The 23,094-nt window shown below is 41.2% G+C and overlaps 2 protein-coding genes across 15 annotated transcripts in view; one reads left to right on the top strand and one right to left on the bottom strand.

Moving 5' to 3' along the window:
• LOC145450236 (inter-alpha-trypsin inhibitor heavy chain H3-like) overlaps positions 1-23,094 on the top strand; it is a 116,229-nt gene that overhangs the window by 55,834 nt on the left and 37,301 nt on the right. Inside the window, exons 13-15 of the mRNA XM_080328734.1 lie at positions 5,975-6,161; positions 6,645-6,760; positions 7,794-7,882. Of these exons, the coding sequence (XP_080184860.1) occupies positions 5,975-6,161; positions 6,645-6,760; positions 7,794-7,882 (392 nt within the window). The remainder of the gene's footprint in view (positions 1-5,974; positions 6,162-6,644; positions 6,761-7,793; positions 7,883-23,094) is intronic.
• LOC145450238 (uncharacterized) lies at positions 8,131-23,075 on the bottom strand. Of its 14 annotated transcripts, none has more exons than XR_013918458.1 (8): positions 22,477-22,834; positions 22,343-22,412; positions 22,166-22,285; positions 18,075-18,118; positions 14,856-14,978; positions 12,413-12,502; positions 10,663-10,797; positions 8,131-9,454 (listed from the first exon to the last, which is right to left on the bottom strand). XR_013918458.1 is itself a non-coding variant. In XM_080328746.1 (8 exons), exons 5-8 carry the CDS (start codon positions 20,798-20,800, stop codon positions 12,381-12,383), a joined length of 360 nt encoding a protein of 119 aa, XP_080184872.1. In that variant the 5' UTR covers positions 20,801-20,873; positions 20,933-21,043; positions 21,197-21,365; positions 22,166-22,568; positions 22,849-23,075; the 3' UTR covers positions 12,050-12,380. The 14 variants fall into 14 exon arrangements, 11 of the variants coding, with proteins under 11 accessions (XP_080184872.1, XP_080184871.1, XP_080184870.1 ...); XM_080328746.1 differs by lacking the exons at positions 8,131-9,454; positions 10,663-10,797 and adding exons at positions 20,730-20,873; positions 20,933-21,043; positions 21,197-21,365; positions 22,849-23,075 and having other exon boundaries at positions 12,050-12,502; positions 22,166-22,568; XR_013918459.1 differs by lacking the exon at positions 18,075-18,118 and having other exon boundaries at positions 22,477-22,837.

The following is a 23,094-nucleotide window of genomic DNA, read 5'->3' as shown; positions in this document are numbered from 1 at the left end:
AGCCGGTTCTTTGAAGTCGTCATCTTGAAGACAACTACTTCTTCGAAAATCATCAATGCATTAAATGAGATCTTCGCCAGATTCGGACTTCCAGTGTCTTTGAAGACTGATAATGGTAGCCAATTTACATCGGAGGAGTTTGAAGACTTCCTTCGTGAATATGGTATACAACATAGAACGTCTCCACCACTCTGGCCACAAGCAAATGGGGAGGTAGAAATACAGAATAAATCCCTTGGCAAGGCGATGAAAGTTGCGCATGCCGAAGGAAAGCGGTGGCAGGAGGAACTGTTTAAATTCTTGCTGGCATATCGAGCTACCCCGCAATCGACGACAGGAGTGAGTCCTGCTCAGCTCATGTTTGGAAGGCAAATTCGCAACAAGCTTCCACAGCTTTTGGGAGAAGCCAAACAAACGGATGAGGAAATCCGTGACAGAGATTGGCAACGTAAAATGAAAGGGAAAATGGAAGCTGATGCAAAACGTGGAGCTGTGAAGTGCAACATATTGCCTGGAGACAAAGTTCTACTAAAGAATGACAAGCAAGGAAAGCTGGAACCGCGATTTCGAATTTCACCTTACACTGTGAAAACACGGTGCGGTCAAGAGCTGACTTTGGAATCTAGCGATGGAGTTCGATGTCAAAGAAATAGTTCCTTTGTAAAGCCTCTTGTGCAGTTGGAAGAAGATGTAGAGAACGATCCAGCGAATGATTCTGGAATGAACGACTCTGTGGACGAAGGAACTCCTAGTAATAACATGCCTGCAACAGAACAGCCTTCGGTGCCGGTACAGCCATCTCGGGCGATGCCAAAGAGACATCCGAGAAGGCCTATCAAGTACAAAGACTACGTTTGCGGCAGTGTTTGGTATAGGAGGGGACACAAGTATGCGTAGCTAATTTGTATTTGTATCCGCCATTTATGCACGTCATTGTAGGGAACTGAGGTGAGCCTAGCGCCCTCGGGTAAAGACAGTGAAGGTCTGTAGATCTTTCATATTGTTTTGGTGTGGTATTGTATGTTTCCTTGATATTGCTTTCCTCGAAGAAGGAAAGAGAATGTAGTGTCTTGGCATTGTGGGTAGGAGTCACATGACCGCGGTGCGCGCGTATGCATGAGACTGGTAGTGAAGGGGGTGATAGAGTGAGAGCGGAGTGAATAAAGGATCGGAATAAGACTGCATATACGTGTGATATCGGACACCGGGTAGGATACTACAAACGGAAAGCTAGATATTTCGAGCAAACGTTTTTAACAATGCAAGTGAAATTTTCGAGATTGTCAAGGTGGCCGTTGGAATGAACTACTGTAGGGTGTTCAACGAGCGAGTTCAGGCCTATGAGACTCACTCATCTCGAGGCAAAATCCTTTTGCGTCGGGGCACATGAAGGCGTAAATTTTTGGTGAACAAACCGCTAATAAAATGCGGTGCCAAAAACATAAGCGGTGACAAAACCACGGTCTAAAAATAGCCGATGCTGGATGGTCAAACCTTTCGAGATGGATTGGATATGCCAAGACGCGAAATTCGTCGGTCGAACGAAAGTGACGATTTTTTTAGTCAACAAGTCACAATATCGTGGAAAATTTACCATTCTCAATATTTTACTCCAGTGTTCTAAGTTAGAAAATTTTGAAAAAGTGTCCTCTTTCCCGATTCCAAAATATGGTAACCCAAGCCTACTCTCCTTGATCGCTTTACACCTTGTGTTCCAAGACATAAGACAGGAGCTTCCACACAAACATGTGGGTTTTTCGTCCTTTCCACAAAATGGAACCTTCGTGTCAGATATCAAAAAAAACGATTCTGCCAGCAAGCATACGCTGTATTTTGGGTGGGAGTGCAAAACAGATTTTAAGAGCTGTCAACCCAAGCACTAGTAGACGTTCTTGTACAAATTCCAAACAACATTGTTTGGCCGAGAAGGGTTTTAGTGAAATAGTTGAAAGCAAAACGAGCGAAAAAAGTAGCCTTTTAATGAGACAGTCGACAGCTTAAGCTACATAATAGCCAATTTGTTGCGCATCTCAACAAATGTTGTTAAGTATCTTCATCTTTTTGTATAACAATTTTCGATTAGTTTGTGCGAATGAAATTTATTTTACAAAAATAGGTGCGAATGGAGCTCAAAAAGGTTGAAAAGCACTGTCCAAATTCATTGAGAGTATCTATCTGAACTATGACCATTGTATAATGATTTAATCTAACTGATTCAACTATCGGTTCATGTTTGCAACAGCGAAGTATAACAATTGAATTGCAGTGATGTCTATTTATTGAACTCATTTTCACACGCCTACACGACCCCCTTTTTCCTAGGGCGCTAGAGTCATAATTTCATCATTTTAGTGCAATGTGGCGTCAGTCTCATGGTAAACTTTTTCAGTTTATTGTTACAGATACTCGTTACGACTACCAGCGCGAATATTGAGAATTATTCATTGCTCGTACCTGAGGAGAAATATCGACTTACTCGTGATAAAAACTGGGATGGTAGATTGAAAATTGGTCGGTTTACTAGACTTACCGAGTTGAAAGAATAGTTTACTTATGTGTAGACCACAATACAATATTTCATTTCGTGTAAAATGCTAGACATATGTGATTCGACAACTTGGTTAGTACGGCGTTATGTGACTGATCGAGGTGCGAGAATTGTAATGTCGTGATGAAGCCGCGACTGTGCCCAGCCGAATATTCCGTAGGTGTGAAACAGCGGTATGGAAACGCGTGAATAATCCGATGCAGCTATGGAGGTCGGTATTATTCAGGTTACGTACGAATCAACAGATCACAAAGGACCGAGAAAGTTTCCAATCAACTATTGATCGTACATACGACTTTTGTTTTACAAATTGACATATTTTCTGAAATGCTTGCTGATCCCATAAGACACAACATAAAATTCATATCAAGCAAGGTCTTTGCGAGCTTTGAGTTTTGTGATGACATTTCACCTTATAGAAATGAACTTGTATCAATACTATAACACGAATCGCATTTACTATTTTCGGTGCTGGTTGTATTTTGATTTCTTTGGTGGTATGCGCTCTACAAATGATTCCAGTATGCCTAGTTCGGCTGCGTTTGATAAACATCACACAAGTACTGTAATACATACAGAGGTGAGTAATGGATTAATTCCAAATCAGTAATATTTCGTAACGAATCTGGTTTTTCAACACGAGGGTCTTGATTAATGTAAAAGGCTGCTAAACATCCAGACAGACAAAACGGAATTCGAACACGCGTTTACTTTTAGATTGACAACTCTTATGATTTTAATACACCCGGACTGTACTTGTTTAAGTCAATCGTGATTGTGTTAGGTAGATTCATAAATCGAGATGATAATAGCGCCGTTTCTGAAACGTTTGTTGTTCAACTCTTTCGTAACTTCGTTACAACTCATTCGTAATGAATTGTCATATGTAATTTAAAAAACCACATGTCGAAGATGAATGATTTCTTTTGATCAAATAAACAAAAAAAAATACATTTGTTTCGGTGTCGTAGAAATGTAATTTATATGAACGATATAGACAACAACGAATCTATTTCTACCATTTGAAATGATACTTTAAATAAAAGGTCTGAAGACTTGTATTCTAATATTGACGAACGCGTTGATTAGTATGACTAGCTTACAAAATCGAGGCGGTGTATTTTGTTATACGGCTGTTGTCATCAAACAAATATGTGGTTTGTTTCAAGTCTCACGATTAGATTAGACATTATCTTTCATGGTTGGAATAAAACGAAAGTTCGTTGAAATAGAATACTTACGAGTTCAATAATATTCTCCATCGATTCATGCGAATAAACCGACAGCTACAAACGGATTTGAAACTTGATGCAGTTTGTGGTTACCTCAAGTCGGTGGTCATGTCTGTGTTGATTCCAAGAATGACCATGACGAGTTAGCTGATAATTTATTTAATGTGGTAATAACTATGTCGTAAAGAGTTGCTGACATTCCAACATCTTTTACGCTGTAATAAAAGGATTCGCTTGCGATAATTCAATTACCAGTCTGTGATTGATCGGATATGCAAATCTCGTATACTCGAAACATAATATGTTTATGCCAAGTCGTATTTACACCGATTAGTAATTAGTTTGTCTTACAGAATAGTGACGACTTTTACAGTTGAATAAAAAAGACCTGTAATATATGAATACGTCCAGGATGAATTGTTCAAGTTGTAGTGATATATTAAAGTGAGTGAAAACTGGATTTAACACTTGTGAATGTTGTTGTGAATAATTCTTTTGAGCGTGGTAACATGTACTAACGATTACATTTCCTTAAACTCGGTTGCAACAAAAATAATTATAGACGGCTGATAGAGTTGTAAGTTTCGATGTTTTGTTTCAAATCAATTTGTGAATAACCCGACAAACACGCGATCAACATTCCTAATATTATTGATATAAGACATTACCATGTTTACGGAATTTGAATAATATTATATCGATTTCAAGTGACAAATTAGCGAGCTCGGGTACGATTCAACTAAAATTGTGCAGTGAATTTCATTTCGAGTTAGTAAATTAGCACATTGATCGAGTATTCTCATGATTCTTATCACGCAACTAAAGTCAACCACTATTCCAGAGGAGAGAAAACACTGACATATAGCGATCTCCAGAAAGTGTCAAATTGTTGGTTTTCGAATCACCGTCTGCGGCGTTTCTGTTATTCGTTAGTTATTACTTAATGGGTATTATTCTTATTATATCTCACCCGTGAAATCCAGTTACGTACCAAACTAATGATCAAAATATTACTACGTGAGCGATCGGTCTGACTGTAACACCAAGTCACGAGCGATGGCTATGTCTGAGGCGTTATCTTGTCAGCGACCGCGGGAATTGTAATCTATTTCACACCGCTTTGAAGTGTTAGTTAGCGAGCGCGGGTATTGTTGGTTTTTGAATCGCCGTCTGCGACGACTCTGTGGTAAATTTATTACCAAAATATTACCACGCGAGTGATTCCTACATTTAGCAAACTATTTCACACGTTTTTGAAAATACATTTGTTCACGACCGCAGTCATAAGAATAACGATTTATTGAAGTCGCACTCATCGTAAACCGCAGTCTACATCTGAAAGTACGACGTGTCAACACGATTTTTCGAGGTACCGTGTGAGCGATCCCTATACCAGAAAGGGATACTTTGCGAGAGGGTCCATAAGAGACAATGGCCGCATGCGAGCGACAGGAGCGTCAAACGGGTGGGGTCATCACCATCACCACGGGTTTTCGAAGCCGCATGCGAGCGGGCCCATACGAAACTATGGCACACCCAGACCGACCCACTATACTACTCTGATATCCCCATTCCATTCTTCTCTCACCCAACACTAGAGTTACCATATTTTGGAAATCTGAAAAGAGGACACTTTTTCAAAGTTTTCAAAGCTGCAAAATCGGTGGAAAATCCTGAAAAATGGTAAATGTTTCCCACTTTGTGGTCAGTTGAATATTAAAATTGAAAAAGGTCATCCTTCTCACTCAGCGCCCGAAATACTGTTTTTTTTCCTTCACTTTATCAGGTGGTTGATAAAAAAGAAAAGGTCAACTTTCGGGCTCAGCTCCCAAAAATACCAGCCGGAACGTTACTTCAGTGCTGATTTACCGCACCTCAGTAGAATTTGGCCCTAAATTTGACCAGAGTTCTCAAAAAAGAGGACAAATCCTCTTAAAAGAGGACGACTGGTAACCCTACCCAACACGCACAACCGATTACGAAGTGATTAGTCGTTCGCTCCATGTCAGGGATATCTAGAACTATTGATTCAGATATTCCTGACCTCAGGTACACCGTACATGGATTCCTTCTGATTACTATGAATGATGAAATATTCGCGTGCATTAGGAACGCCGATATGATGATGCAAGCTTGGTCGCGCTATTATTTGCGAACCTCGGTGCGATTTGTGATGCCGCTTATTCCATTTTAGATCGAAAACTATATCGATGAACTCAAGAGCGGCAGTAATAGTTCACTGGTAGATTACATAAAGTACCCAGAAGTTGTCGAAGAGGTTGTCAAAGTCAAAAACACGGGCGAATTGTTGACCATCGGACGATTGCGTGATGATTTGTCTTCTTACAAGGAAGGGCCTCATGAGATTGTATTCGATTCAGGTATCTTCTGCTGTCCTTTTCACGAAAGAGCAACTAATATGGTATTGTACCACTATACAATTTGCAGCTTTTCAACATTAGGTTCGAATAAGAGTTAAAGCTATAAACATTTTCTATTCCTAATTAGATTGGAATTACTGAATTCGTAAAAACTTGGAAATTGACTTAAATTTCGAATTTGAAAGAAATCCAACAAAAATCAAGTTCAGTTCATATCAAATCAGTGTCCATTCTCCTTGGCATCAGGACGAAAATGTCTGCACACCAAGCTTGGCTCGCTTCGCTCTATGCAGTTTTCCTGTATCAATTTCCGGAACGCTAAAAATTGGATTAGAATTAAATTTAGAGCATGGAAACATTTTCTAATTTAGATAAGAAATACCGGTATTTCGCTAAGATTAATCTACAGTAGTTTGACGACTAGAATGACCCAGTTGGCTAAGTCTGGTATAGTGACCTGAGACAATTCCTCTTGTTCTGTAGACGGGGCACTTCAACAGTCGACGGCGATAACAGCGAGCTTTTACCTCGATCAAGCAGCGAAAATGGAGAACAAGCGCATCGATCGATTTGTCCAAAAGGCTTTCGCCATGACCAAGGTGACGTAATGTGAATATTCGTCACGCTCTCAGCGAAAGAGTGTGTATTATTTGCTGTGTTAAATCTGGACCTCTTGTTTTTTTAACAAAATCAAATCCAATATATATAAAAATTGTCACTTCGGCCGCTAGCTGTGATTAACAGAACCATAAGATACATTTCCATTATTGCTTTTGCTAATACCTCTCAACCAGATTTTGAACATAGTAGTACAAGTTGAACTTTTGTAAGTGGACCTTTACTAAGAATAGTTGATTAGTCCTGGTGTATAGCACTGTGACTCCTACGTGCCTATAAGTTCCTTATTCGCGCTCCATCTGTGCTTATTCAAATTTATCAAGCATCGATTGTATTAAAATGTAGTGTTTGATTTATACCGAATGTAATTCTATTATCACATTCGGTATCTACTCACCAGCAAATCTTCAAAATTCGTCTGACCAAACGCCTATGACCATTTTTATAACTACTCAAAAGAATTATTGTGACAATGTTACCAATGGTGCCTGGAGGTTGGATCCGAAAAAACCTGTACTATCTTGATATAGACACTTTATTACTGCCTCGATGTGGCTATAACTCAATAAACTGGACGATCCTGATCAAAAACTGGGTTTTCCAGACTGAATTTGAAACTTATATAGTTAATACATGTGCTTTGGCTTTTAAAACTACTGGAGAGCATAGTATCAAATCGTTAAATGAAATCATGGCAGCCTAATTCTGGTCAATAGGATGTAGGTTAGCTTAGTAACTAACTAACTTTTGATTCGAACCATGGCCAACTACTAGGCCATGACCGAACAAAATGATATATACCACACCTTCCCGGTTATTAGTATACAGCTTAAGTAGGACCGACTGATGTTCATTGAAACACACGTTCATAAAGTATAATTTGTAAGAATCAAAGAACTCCCCAAAAGCTTCGTTTTAAAAAGTGTGTCCGTGTTTTCTTTCCAATATCCGTAATTAATCCATCTCAAAAACGACTCGTTCAAGATATTTTCATCTTTTTCTGCATCTACACAGATAACAAAAATACTGGACGATATCCATTTGACGAATGATCCTGGAGAGAAAGCGCTGTTGAAGCAAAAAGCCATAAACATGTCCTTGGAGTAAGTTCGCCATTTGAATAACGGCCGTATATGCGATAAACTCGCGTGAATCCGATACGAATTAGACAAATATCGACGTGTTATCAAAGAGCATGGTTTATCTCAACACATACCCTCATATGTTGTGACTTGAAATTAGGTTTAAGGTCAATTGATGTTAATTTGCATTTTAATTACGAAAAACATACTTGTAATAAAATAGAAAAAATCCCTAAATTAGCTGAAAAGCTGATTTAGTTTTTTCAAATTAGGGTTCAAGTGTAGTAAGCGCCGTAAATAGAGACGGCGCCAGTGTGGAACACTGAATTGTGGGTGTGCGATAGGAGTGTGAATGTTTCACTTTAATAAGATGTGTGCTGTACATGAACGTTGAAATGAAGGTTTTTAAATTCACTAGATCTCATATGGAGCAAGTAAATTATACGCCCTGCCTAACCATAGCACGGAAACAGATAGGAGAGAACCGTCTAGCGACGCGCTGTTGAAAAAAATGGCGTTTCCCCACAAGAAACAGCAGATACCCGAAAAGCGAAAACCTGCACATGCCCTACCATTTAGCTTACGTAGGCGTTCATGGAAGGACATACAACGTATTGCGATCAATTCAAGCGGGAGCGTTGCCCAACGTAGGTGATTACGTACGGTTTCTAAGAGAGCACGGACTATTGGTGCGAAAAATGAAGTGTAAAAAATGCCTTAGAAACGACTACTAGAGACGTTCGAAATTAACCTAAAAACCAAGCCCTATACGCAACCATTGCGCGTAAATCATCGACGCACAATATCAATGCAACGCCGCGTAGATGTGATGGAAATAAAACGGGCTGGAAGAACAATCGAAACAGAGCCGTACTATGTGACGAATACGCACCTCTTCATCACCGGGCCGGATCGCCAAACCCAACAGCATGATCGAAAGGTAAGTACCAAAATAACCACTTCAATTTCATCAGCAAATAGCACATCTGGACCAACAACAATTGATCCGAGGGACGACACGGCGATCTTGTCGTCAACTACCAGCAAACTGGCTCTGCCAATCGGATCAGAAATCGCAGAACTAGAGATGATGATTTTCAATGAACACAGCACGTCGCAGAACACCGTAAATGGCGAACTGATCCAAAGTCAGTATGCATGTCTGTCGTATTCCTATTAATATATGTTATTTACAAAAGGTACTGCAATAACGGGTCTAAAAAATATTTTAGAGGTGTTGCACGACGAAATAACCAAAAATCGCGTGGCAGGACAAACTATACTGTTAATAGAGAGATAAGTAATAAAGATATTTCTCGATAGTATTAGTTGGGGGCGAGAAGGTTTGCGCAACTCTTTAGTACTGTTTGAATGTTCGCTTTTGGAGTTGTGTTTGGGTCAGATAACTCGTTAACGTAGATTTGTGTGGTTAAAGTGTTGGTTGTCTGCTACATAATTTATTGAGGGGGCAAACAGGATACAGAAGTTGCACTGACCTGGAGTTTCCTATCAAGATTGTAGTTGCAGTGAGGGGTACACGAGTCCAACTTGTGTTTCTATATGGCGTGCATCATCTCCCTCTGCTGCCCGTATCTGTAATGTAGGGATATAATCACTAAGGGCCAAACTATATTAAAATCGAAAATGAAGTCATATTGACTCGGGAGCGGTGCGAAGAAAACCTTAAAATTTATCGATACCTACCAAGAATTCGGGAGTTAATTTGTAGCAAATAAATAATCAAATTTCGTACCGCCCTACCCTGTGATTGGAGCTACTGTTTTTCGCAATCGCCTCATACTATACCTGCCTTAAAATACATCAAAGTGTTTATCCCCTCGCGCTGTAAAGTGTGTAAGTTGTTGTTGCTATGCTCAGATACCTTTTTATTAGATCTAAAATTACACTATGCTATGCAGCGTAGCGTGCCATGGCACCTCGAATCGTCTAAGGCAGTGATCTCCAACCGGGGTTTTCGCACACCTCAGGGTGTACCATAATATATTTAAAAGGGGGTGTACCACTCGGATGGGGTGTAGTGGGATGTACCGGATCCGCAAATGAACCGAGAAGTCGGTGACTATATAGTTATCACAATAAATACGCCGGTTTATGCTTCAGGGCAGGTTGACTGGATGTGTAATATCTTAAAGTGTGAGGCCGTAAGCAAATGTTTCTCATCATTTAACCTATGGTCATGGACTTAGAAGTTCTCTTTGACACAGGGTGGAGCTAGCATGTGCTCAGCTTGCGATATCTGTCTAATGATTCTTGAGGAAATCACCGCTACAGCTCAGATTCGTGTTTAGCATTCCCAATACGTTGCAGCATTGCTCAAGTGTTCATCCTGAATTCGGTCAGACCAAGGGTGCCAAGGGTACTCGCGGTCGTACGGCCACATTCCGCCGTAAAACTATAATTTAGCGACCGTAACCTTTTACTATTTAATGTCCAAAGTTGCCCCGGTTTACGGTACTCACAAAAAATAGTGTTTTGCTGCTCGAGGTGAGTCTTAAAAATTATTACTACGCATAGGTAGTATAAATAAAGGGACCGCTCGGGTATGTGAAATTAGTAGATAAACCTACTTAAGTGCTGTGGGGAGAAGCGCTCGGTCAATTTTGACCGCTACTGTTTGGGAGGTGATTTTTGGAGTCAACGAAAAACTACAAGTCGAAAGGGTTCGGGAAATGTTGTACTGCATAATGAAGAATTCGAATTTGCGGTCACACCTCTGATCTTTTGAAAATCGCACCTTGAGCCAGGGATCGGGAGTCATAGTAAAATTTATAACACGTTACCTCCCAGTTGAAATGCAGAAAATCCTGAGTGGCCTGTAGTTTTGATCTTCGCTTGTGGGCCGCTTCGTCCAGCTTGTCTTCCCTGTCCCTTGGATTGTCGGGAGCCTCTTTACCTTCGTTCTTCTCGGGATTGTCCTGAATTACATTCGCAAACGTTTGAAATCGGATCTCGTGTCACAGATAATCGCGCGGCAGAGATTTTTTTTAGTTTACAGATCACAGGCTGCAAACACGTAACGATTTCTGACTTCGTTCTGACACGGGGACTTCAACATACGGAATTAGGTCACGCAAACTGTAATAATGAAAAACATATAGGGCTAACAAAAAATAAAGAATGAAAACGTTTAGCCTACGTACGATCGATGTCGGTGGCGACACAAAAACGGTGACATCACTCTGATTGGGTAGACTTGGATAGCTAGTAAATTTTAGTCTTATTGGAGCGGAGTGCTCATACGGTAATCTAATTCTGATCTAATTTGCGAAATGAATTCAAGCTCTGATATTAATTCTGATTTTGTTCCCTGATATTGATTCTGATTTGGTTCCCGGCGTTTCTGGAGATAATGCGGGGACACTGCGTAGTGAAAAACAAGCGAGACTTACTGTTGAGACATTCGTCAATCTCGTGCTTATAGGAATAAACTGATGGACCTGATTGACTGGTAGACTGAACATGATTTGACATGAACTGAACAAGATTAAGTTTCGGAGTTGTAATATTGGAAATATAGTTATTACAAATACAATCTAAGTTATCTAATCTAAGTTATATATATATATAACTGCAGCTGCAACCCTAATTTCTAGGTTGACTTGGAACAGAAAACCTTGAAGCTATAACACTAATTTTAATTTAAATCAGAGAATAGGGAAAATTACATCAAAAACCATTACTATAAAATGTAATGCCAATTCGACGTCACGTCGAAGATGATTCAGTACCATTCATTTGGACCATACCTATTTCATTACGCGTCATTCGAAGGTTGCGGAGCAATAGCTAGCTAACTAAATCACTAACGTGAGTTGCTTTGCGATACCCGTTCCAGGTGCTGTATTGCAACCGATCTGGATCTTGCGGCGGTCAAAAAAATCAACGAATTTGAGATTCTCGTCAATGATATATCTGATGCCGGCGCACAGACCGTATAATTTAGAGATACGAACAACAATAAAGTGGGCAAAACCACGCGTTCCAATTGATAGTTCACCCTCGAAAGACAATACCCTATACAACCTATAGCTTACTTCAGCAGATGGGTGCTCACTTCTTATACGGTGAGCAGCATTATGATTCGGCTAAATTTTCCACAAGGATACATTTAGCAGTGCACACTTGTCGCATCCCTGTTCTTTTATCCGGGTTCCTGACCGACACAGATTCCACACTCCAAAGGTCAAGTTTTGGAAAATCAAAGCACAAAACTAATTTTTTTAAAAGGGAGAAAATCTTCATAGTTGCATGAAAGAACGGTGCAATATTTGATCACACCTACTAGCATGGGTGTGAGTGACAAATGTACGTAAACACCATATGTGACCCGCGAGTGGGTTTGAGTAGCGCGCGAGCTAACTTTCAATATATTATTATCAAAATTGAATGGCTCAGATTGTGGGCTCGCAGGGCCAGCCAAAAATATAGTCGGCGTGGCCGCGACACTTGGATGATGATGACTGAAATGTCAACTCATACGCATTGGCAGATCGAGGGTCTAGCAGTCACATTTTTGGTAAATCGTCGTACATTGCAATAGACTAAAAAAGTGGTGAAATCGTTCTTCGTGCTTCACGTGTTTAATTGTCACACGATTTTTTTCTCTGGAGACTGCCCCATCTGAAAATGAAAAAGTGCCGGATTTAGCCGATGAGCAATTGCGAGAGAGGGTTTATTTTCGCGTTTGTGCTCACAGAAAGATCGTCAACGATGAAATACACTGTTGAGAATATTCTATGCCAAATTACTGGTCTGGTCTTGGCAGCAGTTTTACGACTCTGAGACCGGTGAATTTGAAAAATATTTTCCCATAAAATATTATTGACCGTAATTTATTTTTTACAAAGATTGACTGTTAAAGTTTTTACGGAAAAATTCCCGTTACCTGATGTAACGGAAAACGGCTGTAATACCAAGCTAGTGGTCTGGTCCAGTGCAGCAGTTTTACGCTGATGAGACCAGTAAATTCGAAATAACTCTCCCCGTAATATGATTTTACATATGCTGACCGTAGGAAGTTTTACGGAAAATTTCCGTAACTAAAGGTAACAGGAATCTACTGTAATATCAATATACTCGTCTGGTCCCTTGCAGCAGTTTTAAGCTCCTGAGACCAGTAAATTTGAATCAGGTTTATTTGGTGCGGGAACACGTAAAAAAAAAAAGTAAGTGTGGATAATGACGGGAATCCAGTCTTTCTTGTGGATATCATCAGTCAGCAACTGCCTGAATGAAGAGGGCTTCATCAAAACTTCAGCAGCAGTTGAAGGACTGTACTTTGGGCCATGCTCTTTTGTAGGTTCTTCTATAATCTGAGCAAAGATTATGCTGTCATCAACACAGTTGCAATTTGGAAACTTTGAGACGCTATAGCATGACATACCGCGACTTTTCTTATTCTTGTCAATTTCTCGAACAATGATGGCCTAGGATAGCGATGTCGAGCATAAGGCCAGCAGACCGCATGCGGCATGTGAAGCAATTCTGAGTAGTTTGATTAATTTACCCGTAAGTTGGTTATCTATAGTAATCTGGAGTCTGTTGGCCGTCAGTAAAATCGGATGCGGCAACGGTACATGGGTGCCGCTGTGCCGGCTTGTGGCGATATAATGAGTACTTGTCAGTTGTCGCTAACGTCATAGTTGCACTGGAACCCACTTTGCTTCGTGCCAATGCTGTACAGTATACAGCATTAAAATTCTGATGCGGCGTTTTAACACTGGCACTGTACTCGTTAACGTTACAATTGGCCAATAAGGTTGTGCTGATGATGAAATTGCGGGTATACAGAATATCCACAATATTCACAGGCGAAATTCGCATACCGAGGTTCAGCACTAATGTATGAAAGTTGAATATGGAACATACGACTGCCTTGCTGTTGAATCCCCAAGAACATGGTTAGTCGGGAACGATAGCGCCAAAGGGGGGAAAAGGCCTGCTGTTGAATTATGTTAACTCAGCAGATATGGTCATTACATATACAATGGCATCTTATGAAATACGTCGAAGCCGTCGCTACCCCTAAAGAACTGACTCCAGCTCCGAAGCCCTATCTCTAATCGAATTCCCCTACCGGCGTACATCACAATGAGGTTCCGGATCTAACATCGCGACAATTGTTTGCTTATGATAACAACGTCGGAGCTGTATTGCTCCATTTCCCGATAATTGTTAATTATGACTTGATCGCACAGGGTAGATGTGCACCTTGCGCAGGAATGACGTCAATTCGCGGATATACACAAACATACTAACCTATTTCGCGACCTATAGTTTACGAGACTATTATGGGCCAAAAAGAAAAAATATATATATATATACATTTGGTGGATATGCGCGCAATGCAGTTTAGTTGAGGGGGGTAGAATGATGGTTGGTTGGCATTTGCGCGATGTTGCGGACTCGCTAACTAACAGGCGTCAAGCGTTTTAAGTATTTTGTATTTAGGGTTTGGGACCTGATATCTATTAGACGAATACCATGCACTAGGCGAAATTAGTTACATATGCCACACATGACGACGATAGTACAAATGGAAAAAAACAGCGACCCGTGAGAATTGTAAAGCTATAGAATTTCAACGCTATAGAACCGCAAGACTTTATAGAAATTGAACACCATTGAGGGTCCCTGAAGATGAATGCAATGAATGGTGAATGCAAGGAAATATGGGCGTAAACACGCACATATGCGTGTTTCCGCGTCATGGGTAGTGTCAAATTGCCAATTAAAATCAGATCAATTTTTACACTACTGGCTATCCCGCCTGTTGCCGTGGTAACTGATCGGCGTTGCCGTTGGGATTGCATTTGGATCAGGCGTTATTTTGAAACACCTTGTTCAAAACGTATTTTAAACAGCGTTTTTTTTTAATGGGGGGTGTCTTTTGAAATATTATGTCTTCAATCTAATGTTGTGCGCCATTGCCAGGAAAATATCAAATACTAAACACTAATTGTGTAAGACAAACCTGTGGTATGGATCAATGGACGATTGGTGTACGTCTTGAGGTGGCTCCCGATCTTTCCCGATCTTGCTCTGAGGTGCCCAAGGCGAATAGAATTGTTGCAGCGGACCTTGCGTGGAGAGTATGCTAAAAAAATTGATAGCGGTCAGCAAAGGGTAATTCTGAGCTAAAAACCATTTCGTTGTATGAGCTAAGATGCTATTATGTAAAGTATACTAAGAAGATGTCCAACTCAAAACACTGAGGCAGTTAAATTATCGGATTCTTTATGACTGATCGCAGCGCGCACGCGGCAGTAATCGCCAATTCATCACGTCAACGACAGGCCCCCCCAATCGCACATATAGTATGCCATGTACGCGGGATACAAATGCTTTCGCGATCGGTCGCATCATCGGCAGGCCTGGTACGCACGACATAATCGTTGGCCTGACCTATCACACTTGTCATGGACCTCGTGTACAAGATATAGTGTCGATAGCCGAAACTATCGCTCTGCCGGCCTTGCGAGCTTTGGCTGCTATCTGCTATCGTTCAAAGAATATTCCACTGATTGAGTAATGATCGTTTAATAACTGCATCGCAAATACGCAATGATAGCGCACCCTAAAATCGCAACTACTCGCCCATTGAGACGCAGAACAAGTAATATACATGGGTGCAGGCCTTTCTAAAATTTGCATGCTATTTTAAGGGTGCGTATTAAACATGGGAGCGTATCATACACAAAGCACACACTGCATGTTTAGCGACTTTCGTTTGATATAGGCTAATAAATGCACTATATAGCATTCTACGCCGTGAATATAGGAGTCCTTGGTGATGCCAGAGGGGTTAAGGAATAGATATGAAAAATGGCAATAAAAAATAAATGATAAGCTATATTTGAGCTCCTGGCACAGTGGTTCTTAACCAGCGGGTAATTACCCCCAAAGGGGTAATTTGCCAATTTCTGGGGGGTAATTCAAATTTTTATACTTATAACGCTGCACTGTTCAAAGTATTTCCAAACGTAAAAATGAATGTAGGCTAACATATGTCTTTGCGAGCTTGTGGACCTATATATTTCGTTTCACTTAGTTCACCATGCCTGCTGTGAGATCATAGTAACCATTAGTGATTACGAATAACAGGGCCGAATGTAGTTCAGTATAGTGCTAGGTAATGCTAATTTATTTCGCGGTAGGGCGGATCATATATTGTTGCGCAGGCTGACAAATTGAAAGACAACAAGGGGCGTCTAAGTTTAGCTTTACACCTATAATGCGTTAACAATATCGTAGAAATATAGTTGTTAGTATAGAAAAGTGTAGTGCTGGTCTAGTCTAGTCTGTAAAATTAAGTTTGAAATCATCAACATGCCTTTAAAGAAACGAGGGGAAGATTTTCGAACCTTCTGGGTTCTCCTTCAAAAATGAATAACCAATCTTCGTATGGCATTGAACCTTGTGATTGAATTTCCTTCAACTTATTGCTATGAAGGAGGGTTTTCTATCAAACTGAATGATTTTGCGATTGACAATTACATGAGGGATGCTGTCAATTATTATCATACCCTTTGTTTCTATTTGACCACTGGATAACACGAAAACAGCATCAGCTTTCGCATGGACTTGATATTTTTAACAGTGTAACTTTCAGTGTACATTATGACGTCATCTCTGTGCTGTTCTTCGATTTAATTAAGTGCAAGCTGTAATTTGTGATTTATTGAAAAGGGGTGATAGCAATCCGTCATTTTCTTCTTGGGGGTAACGATATGAAGAAGGTTGGGAACCACTGTCCTAGTATATGACAGGTCAACACGGCCTGTTCATAAGTATTATTCATGATCGAGCGTACGAATTGACAATTGAATAGGATGTAAGTTATAGGGTTGCGAGGTGTCCGTTTTCCACAAAAAGAACCGGAAACCAATGTGCTATACTGGGATTTGAATAGGTGAATTGTAGAAAGGCCGCGGAAAGAGCATAGAATAGTTGATTTTGCTTTTGCAGTATTCATGGCGATTGTCGACCGCTGTGTTCATTTACACAGGGCCGATGTTATTCGTTAATTCTCCGTAGCTACAGACTTATAACACCACCCACTTCTGGATCTTTCGTATGAACGACCGAAAAATATGGCTCTTGGCAGATTAAAAATATAAAAATATATATGTACGTTGTTTTCGAAAAACCAAATCTGGAATAATCAGTGTTGAGTCGGCCCCATTTTAGATTCGGACTGCGCATATTCCACACAAATTGTGAAAATGTGATGTAAAATATGTAGGATTTATCAAGGATTGATATGATATTCAAGTCTAAGTGGGACGTATGTTGGAGAATTACTGAGCCTCAGAACAATTTGAGGCTTATTTTGTGTTCGTCAATCTACCAACAGATGAGGTTCCGAGTCACAGGTCCTTCTGAAAGTTTTGACGTTTGAACTGGTTGAACTCGGTCCTTTTTTGATTTTTATCAGCCGATCAGTACTGATTCGAGTGATTCTCCAACAGATCGCGCATGTGTTGGAATCTCGATATTAGTCGCGGATCGTCAACGGGACACATTCCCTCTTTGTGGAAAGGTGGTGTGGCGTGGCAGCATATCTTATAACGCACGCTCGCTTGTGAAAGTGTTGCCGTATTGAGTTTGATGGGTCGCCTAACGATTTTGAAACGGTTTTGTAGTGGATTTTGAGCTTTCTATCCTTTGAAAGATATGTGGCAGTGTCGAATACGTGAAGGTACAAGTCCCGCATGTAACGTTCCCTAATATAGTTAAAAATTGACATCACAACATGCCACACCCTGGTTTAAATGGATTATTTACAGGGCCTTCGGTTTTTACGATAAGCCGCTATTGACGTGCGAGTCCCATCCTGGGCATGTTATGAATGTATGGTTGGAAATCCCACATACACATAAAAAAAATGGTCTATTTCTGAATGGAGTCAATAAATATAATAGCATTATACGCAATGCCTTACGTACCCGTAACATAGGCCTATTATACAAAATTCGCCGAGGCAATAATAAGGTTGGGACCACAATTTATTCTATATCTACCCAATAAGCATCCGTCAAGTCTGGGCCTGCAACAAAACCATTACCAATCCGCCATCGCGTTACTTGCACCGCATGGTGACGAAGAATGGCCATGCTCGCACATTGATTTACATTTTGTCACAGCGTAATGCAGGCTGGCAACACAAAAATTGAAAATACAATGGACTTACGGGGGAAAATGCAGCGTGCTGGAACTTGTTGCGGCGCGACAATTCTAGAAAACAAGGGACATATGAAAATTATGATGGTATAAGGGCCTGTCCCACCGGTCAGGCCCCTTATCGCCGGCACAATGTGTTTTTGTTAATATAGAGCAGTGGTTCTTAACCTTGCCTCCAGCGCCCCCCAGGGGGCGCTGGCGATTTTGAAGGGGGGCGGAAACGCTCAGGGGGCGATATGGGGGGCGCTGGGCTCAGGGGGGCGGTATGGGGGGCGCTAGAGAAAAATGGCTTCGCAGTAGATGATGTGGTAGTAGGACATATCCTTAATGAGTATATTCAGAGCGAATTAACACCGAAAACTTCGTTATTTATAGCCTACAAAAGACATATAGGTTTAATTGTCCATAGGCGCCTAAATGACTGGCACCGAATGTTCTTGTCTTGGCAATCTGAATCTCAGAAGACGAATTCCATCTGGCAGGGAAAAATAATATGCCAGTGAAGAAATACCTATTTGAAATCGTGTGCGTCTTTTAGTTTAGTACGATTGGACGACAGGGATATATAGAACTAGATATCTCCGTTGGGCGATATCCCTGGGCGATTCTATATTTTTTGATATAGCAGGCAGGAGGTCACGAAATAACATCATGCTACGAAGTCATATCAACGGGTCCGCCCGCCCGGCTATGTTTAATTATTACTTACGGGCCCTACAGTTTCCAAGACACCTCTCAATGTTCCCTCTACGTTTTGACGAGTCTGCGCACACTCACAAACTCACTGCGCAGACCCTTGGACAACAGTGCGTAACGACTAAAAAAAGGTCATGACTTCGGATTTGTTGCGCGCAACGTAGATTTTTTGTGCGCAAAGACCGTGTCAGCACTGCGCACGTGCGCAGCTTAGATGGAACATTGCACCTCACTCAGCTCTACCGTTAAATCTGGTAACGTGAGCAGAGAGGACAGGAAATTGATAGCAATATATATGCAATTCCCGATCTTATTTACCGATTTTATCGTGAATTATCGACAATTTGTGCGCTTCGCACTGTCTCGCTAAACAGTACAGCTGATTTCGTGGCAAAAGCGAACAACGTGATGGGGGCGGTCGGTTTATCACCCTATGGAAGCCCAAGACCCAAGTTTTTTTTTCTGGCGGGCCTGACGTAGTGTCGTCTCGTTCCTGCCAACGGGTATACGCCCTAAGATGTATAATTATTATTGAGGGGTCCTACCATTTCAATCACACATCACTCAGCTCTACCGGTAAATCTGTTTACGTGAGCAGAGAAAGGATAAAAATTGATATTAATATATATGCACTTCCCGATCATATTGACCAATTCAATCAATAATTATTGACATTTTTCGCGCTTGGCGCGTCTAGGCGAGAATAGCTGGCTCAGTAAATGCACACCCAATGTAGATGACCATTATCAACAAATAGCGGATAGCCGAAGGGGGCTGTGCGGGCGGAGCCACCGGAAGTTTGGTTTATCTCCCTATACGGAGGACTCAAGACCAACGTTTTTTGGGGGGATGACGAAGTGCTGTTACGGCCCTGGTAACGAATTAATTGTACCTACGGGCACGCCCGAATATGTTTATTATTAATTACGTGCCGTTTATTTTCCAATACAACAGCTCAGCGCTACTGGTAAATCTGATTACGTGGGCTGAGAGGATAAAAAGTTTATAGCGACGTATATGTAATTACCACCTATTCATTTATGCATTATAGAATATTTTGGCACCTAAAGCGACCAGGCCTAGGCCACACAAACTTTGCTGACCATCGAAATCACGCTACGGTTTTCTTGGGGCGAAGCCCCCAAAAGTTTGGTTTATCACGCTATTGGTGCGCAAGGCAATCGTTTTTAGGGGAGTTGACGAAGTTCTGTTACGGCCCTCCCTCTTACTCATTGTCTTTGGTACATTCCTTACAATATGAGGTTGGGGGGCGCTGGAGGCCGATAATCTTTGAAAGGGGGCGCTGGGGGAAAAAAGGTTAAGAACCACTGATATAGAGTAACTCACATCGCGACTATTGGTTGTTATCTTAAGACCCGGTTTCGAGTGCATTGCTGCAGTTCTCGACTTATGTTCGCGAAGCATAGTTGGATTTATGTCACGGGCATTGCAACATGTTCCAACTAGTAGGCGCACACAATTAAACACTATCTAACTTCGCGCTTCGAGAATATAAAACACAGAAGTGATTCAGAGATTAATTCAGGCTCAACTTGCGGCCCTCATCAATGCGATTAATGCACCTTAACTTGTATAACGAGAAAGTGGATTTGATCGTCAAATCGTGATAGTGTTTCGAATCCACGTTCCTAATGATGAGATCGAATTTGTACATCTAAATAAGGACCGTTAATTTGCCGGAATCAGCTTCAGTATATTGTACGGAGTACTTAGAAGTGATCAATCTCATTAGGCCGTAAAATCGGCCGGCAGGGTTGCGTTGATGACAAAATTGCAGACATGCCGCAAACCTTAAAAAGTTGCATTTATAATGCGAATATATTGACTCGCTGCGACTTGGGAGAGTTGTATAATTGCTTTCCACTGCAGAGGTTGCATCGCCGTTGAATTTCCTATATGTGCCGAGAGGCTTGGGCATATTGTTCATAAACCAATGGCAAAAACGCACATTTCTCTACACAGCAAATGAATACTGGGCGGCAGCAGCTTCTGTCGTGGTGACTGGATTGACGCCGGCATAATAAACGCAGTACAACAGGGCCGGCCAACCCGTGGCCCGCGAGAAGGTTTTGAGTGGCCCGCGAGGTAAATTCTGAAATTAGTAATGTTGTCGGGACTGAATTGCACACATTGTGAACTTGCAAGGCCAACCAAGGGTTTGATTAGTCTGGCCGCAACACTTGAGATGTGATGAAGAAAAATATCAGTTCCGACGCATTGGCAGATCCATGAGCCAGTCACATTTTGGTAGATCTTCGTACACTACAATAAAGCAGAATAATTTGCGATCGATTTATCAAAAGTAAAAATTTTCTGCACGCTTTGCGCAACATTTCGTCACTCGATTTCTTGCCTTTAATATCGTTACCCCTTTCTGAAAATTAAAGAATGCCCAATGTATCAGATTGAGTATACCTATATTCGCGATTACGAGACGATGTGTCGTTCAACATATGCGACCTTGCGACTATGAAACATAGGCACAAAATGATTGACGCATGTTGGTCGAAGCTTTTGATATCGATATGTCCAGGCGCCGGATAGTCCATTCAATGCAAACTGAGCCCAGCGATATACAGCAGGTCTGCAATATAGTCATGCAAGTGACAATATTATTAACCTATGAACTTCCAAAAAATTGCGCGTTTCGCGCGTCAAGTGGCCCGCGCAATAGTTCGTCAATCAAGTGTGGCCCTTTGGCTGAAAAGGTTGGCCTCCCCTGCAGTACAATATGACAACAGTGTCATGGCATGATCAGGTCTACTGAATAATTCGGACAAAAGTCTCGTGAGCATGGTACTAAAATAAGCTGTGTGGCGGAAGCTGCCTCAACTAATCGATCACTCTAAGTACTTCAAAATAATTGTTGGGGGCGGTTCTAGCCATACGTATTCTTTGATATAAATAACACTGGCCTACACGATTTTTGCGCCGGGACTTCTTTGGGTCATTTATACTTGGTTTGAGGGTGCCGAATGCGAATCTGACGTGTATTTTGCTCTATCACATTACGTTTTTGAGATGTAGTATGTGTTGAATATGTCTACTTTTTCGGGGTGGCCAAGTAGATTTTGGCTACTTACAGTACTTACGGGAGTGTTAGTGCCTTGCAGTTATACTTCAACATCTCCCTGTTATTATTCTGCATGATCAAACTACATTTTCAATTTGGTTTTGTGCAGTAGAAAGTGGTTCAGTGGTTGTATTGCACCACAGTCGTGTCAGAAAGGAAAACGGCTTGGGAGGCCACATATTTGGGACCTGTAGCGGGGTGAACAATTCTCTTCTACCAAAAGTTACCCCGTCTGGTGGTAACTCCAACCGTTACAATCAAAAGTATACAAAGGAGCACTGTCTTAAATAGACATAAAAATGACTTCTTACCTAATCAGCAGTAAATCCGGAAGTATGGGGTGTTCCTGCTTCATGCGATGACTGTGGACGCTACAATGTTCAGGCTTTATAATGATGCAGTGCTGCAGTGGATTAGCATCGACCTCAAATCTGGAGTGTATGTCTGCGTAGAGTCATTATACAAACGTGTAGCGCAACATGACTGGCCTGCATCGTAGCTGAGGTGCATTCCCCGATAATTGCGACAGAAGAGGAAATTTTCTGATCGAAAATTCATCTGCATAGAGTAGTTATAACCAAGTTTAGTGTAAATTCGAAAAGAGTAGCGCAACTTTACTGGCCTGCGTCGTAGCTGGAGTGCATCCGGCGATGGTTGCAGTAGTAGGGTGAAATTTCCTTGAGCGATAATTGTAGGCAAAGTCGGCATAACGATCTGGGATGATAAAAATTAGCTTCAAACTGCCGTAGCATAGCGAATCTTAGAAATACTCTGCCCTATTAAGTCATAATATTATTTTGGTGTGATTCAATCTGTGCACACAATCCGCGCAGGCTCTAGTACAGCTCACTAACTTTAGCCAATCTGGAATCTAATACATTTTATAAAATAAATACGTTGCTATAGACCGCAAGCTGAAGTGTATGGCTCCGTCGAAAAGGTATGGCTAAATTTGGTTTAAGCCGGTACAGAAACGCATGGTACTAAATCTCACCTTGCTTGCAAATGTATACCTTAGCGCTGTGCACATGACAAAAAGTAGTAACGGAAATGTGAAGTTCTCATAGCACGAACTGCTTACTTGAGAGTAACACTCTAGTTATATTGCCAACGCGGCATTTTCTTGGAAACGATACTTCTATTCTGGTGCGCGTTGATGAAAAGGCATTCAGCGTCACTTCTTTACATTATAATCAGTTATACTCGCGACAAATATAACCTACGCGGGATATTAAGCCAT

The sequence above is a fragment of the Botryllus schlosseri genome, chromosome 11 (genome assembly GCF_051294905.1).
Source record: "Botryllus schlosseri isolate E-star chromosome 11, Bs_hap1, whole genome shotgun sequence".
Lineage (NCBI taxonomy): Eukaryota > Metazoa > Chordata > Ascidiacea > Stolidobranchia > Styelidae > Botryllus > Botryllus schlosseri.
This window is presented reverse-complemented; position numbering and strand designations above follow the sequence as displayed.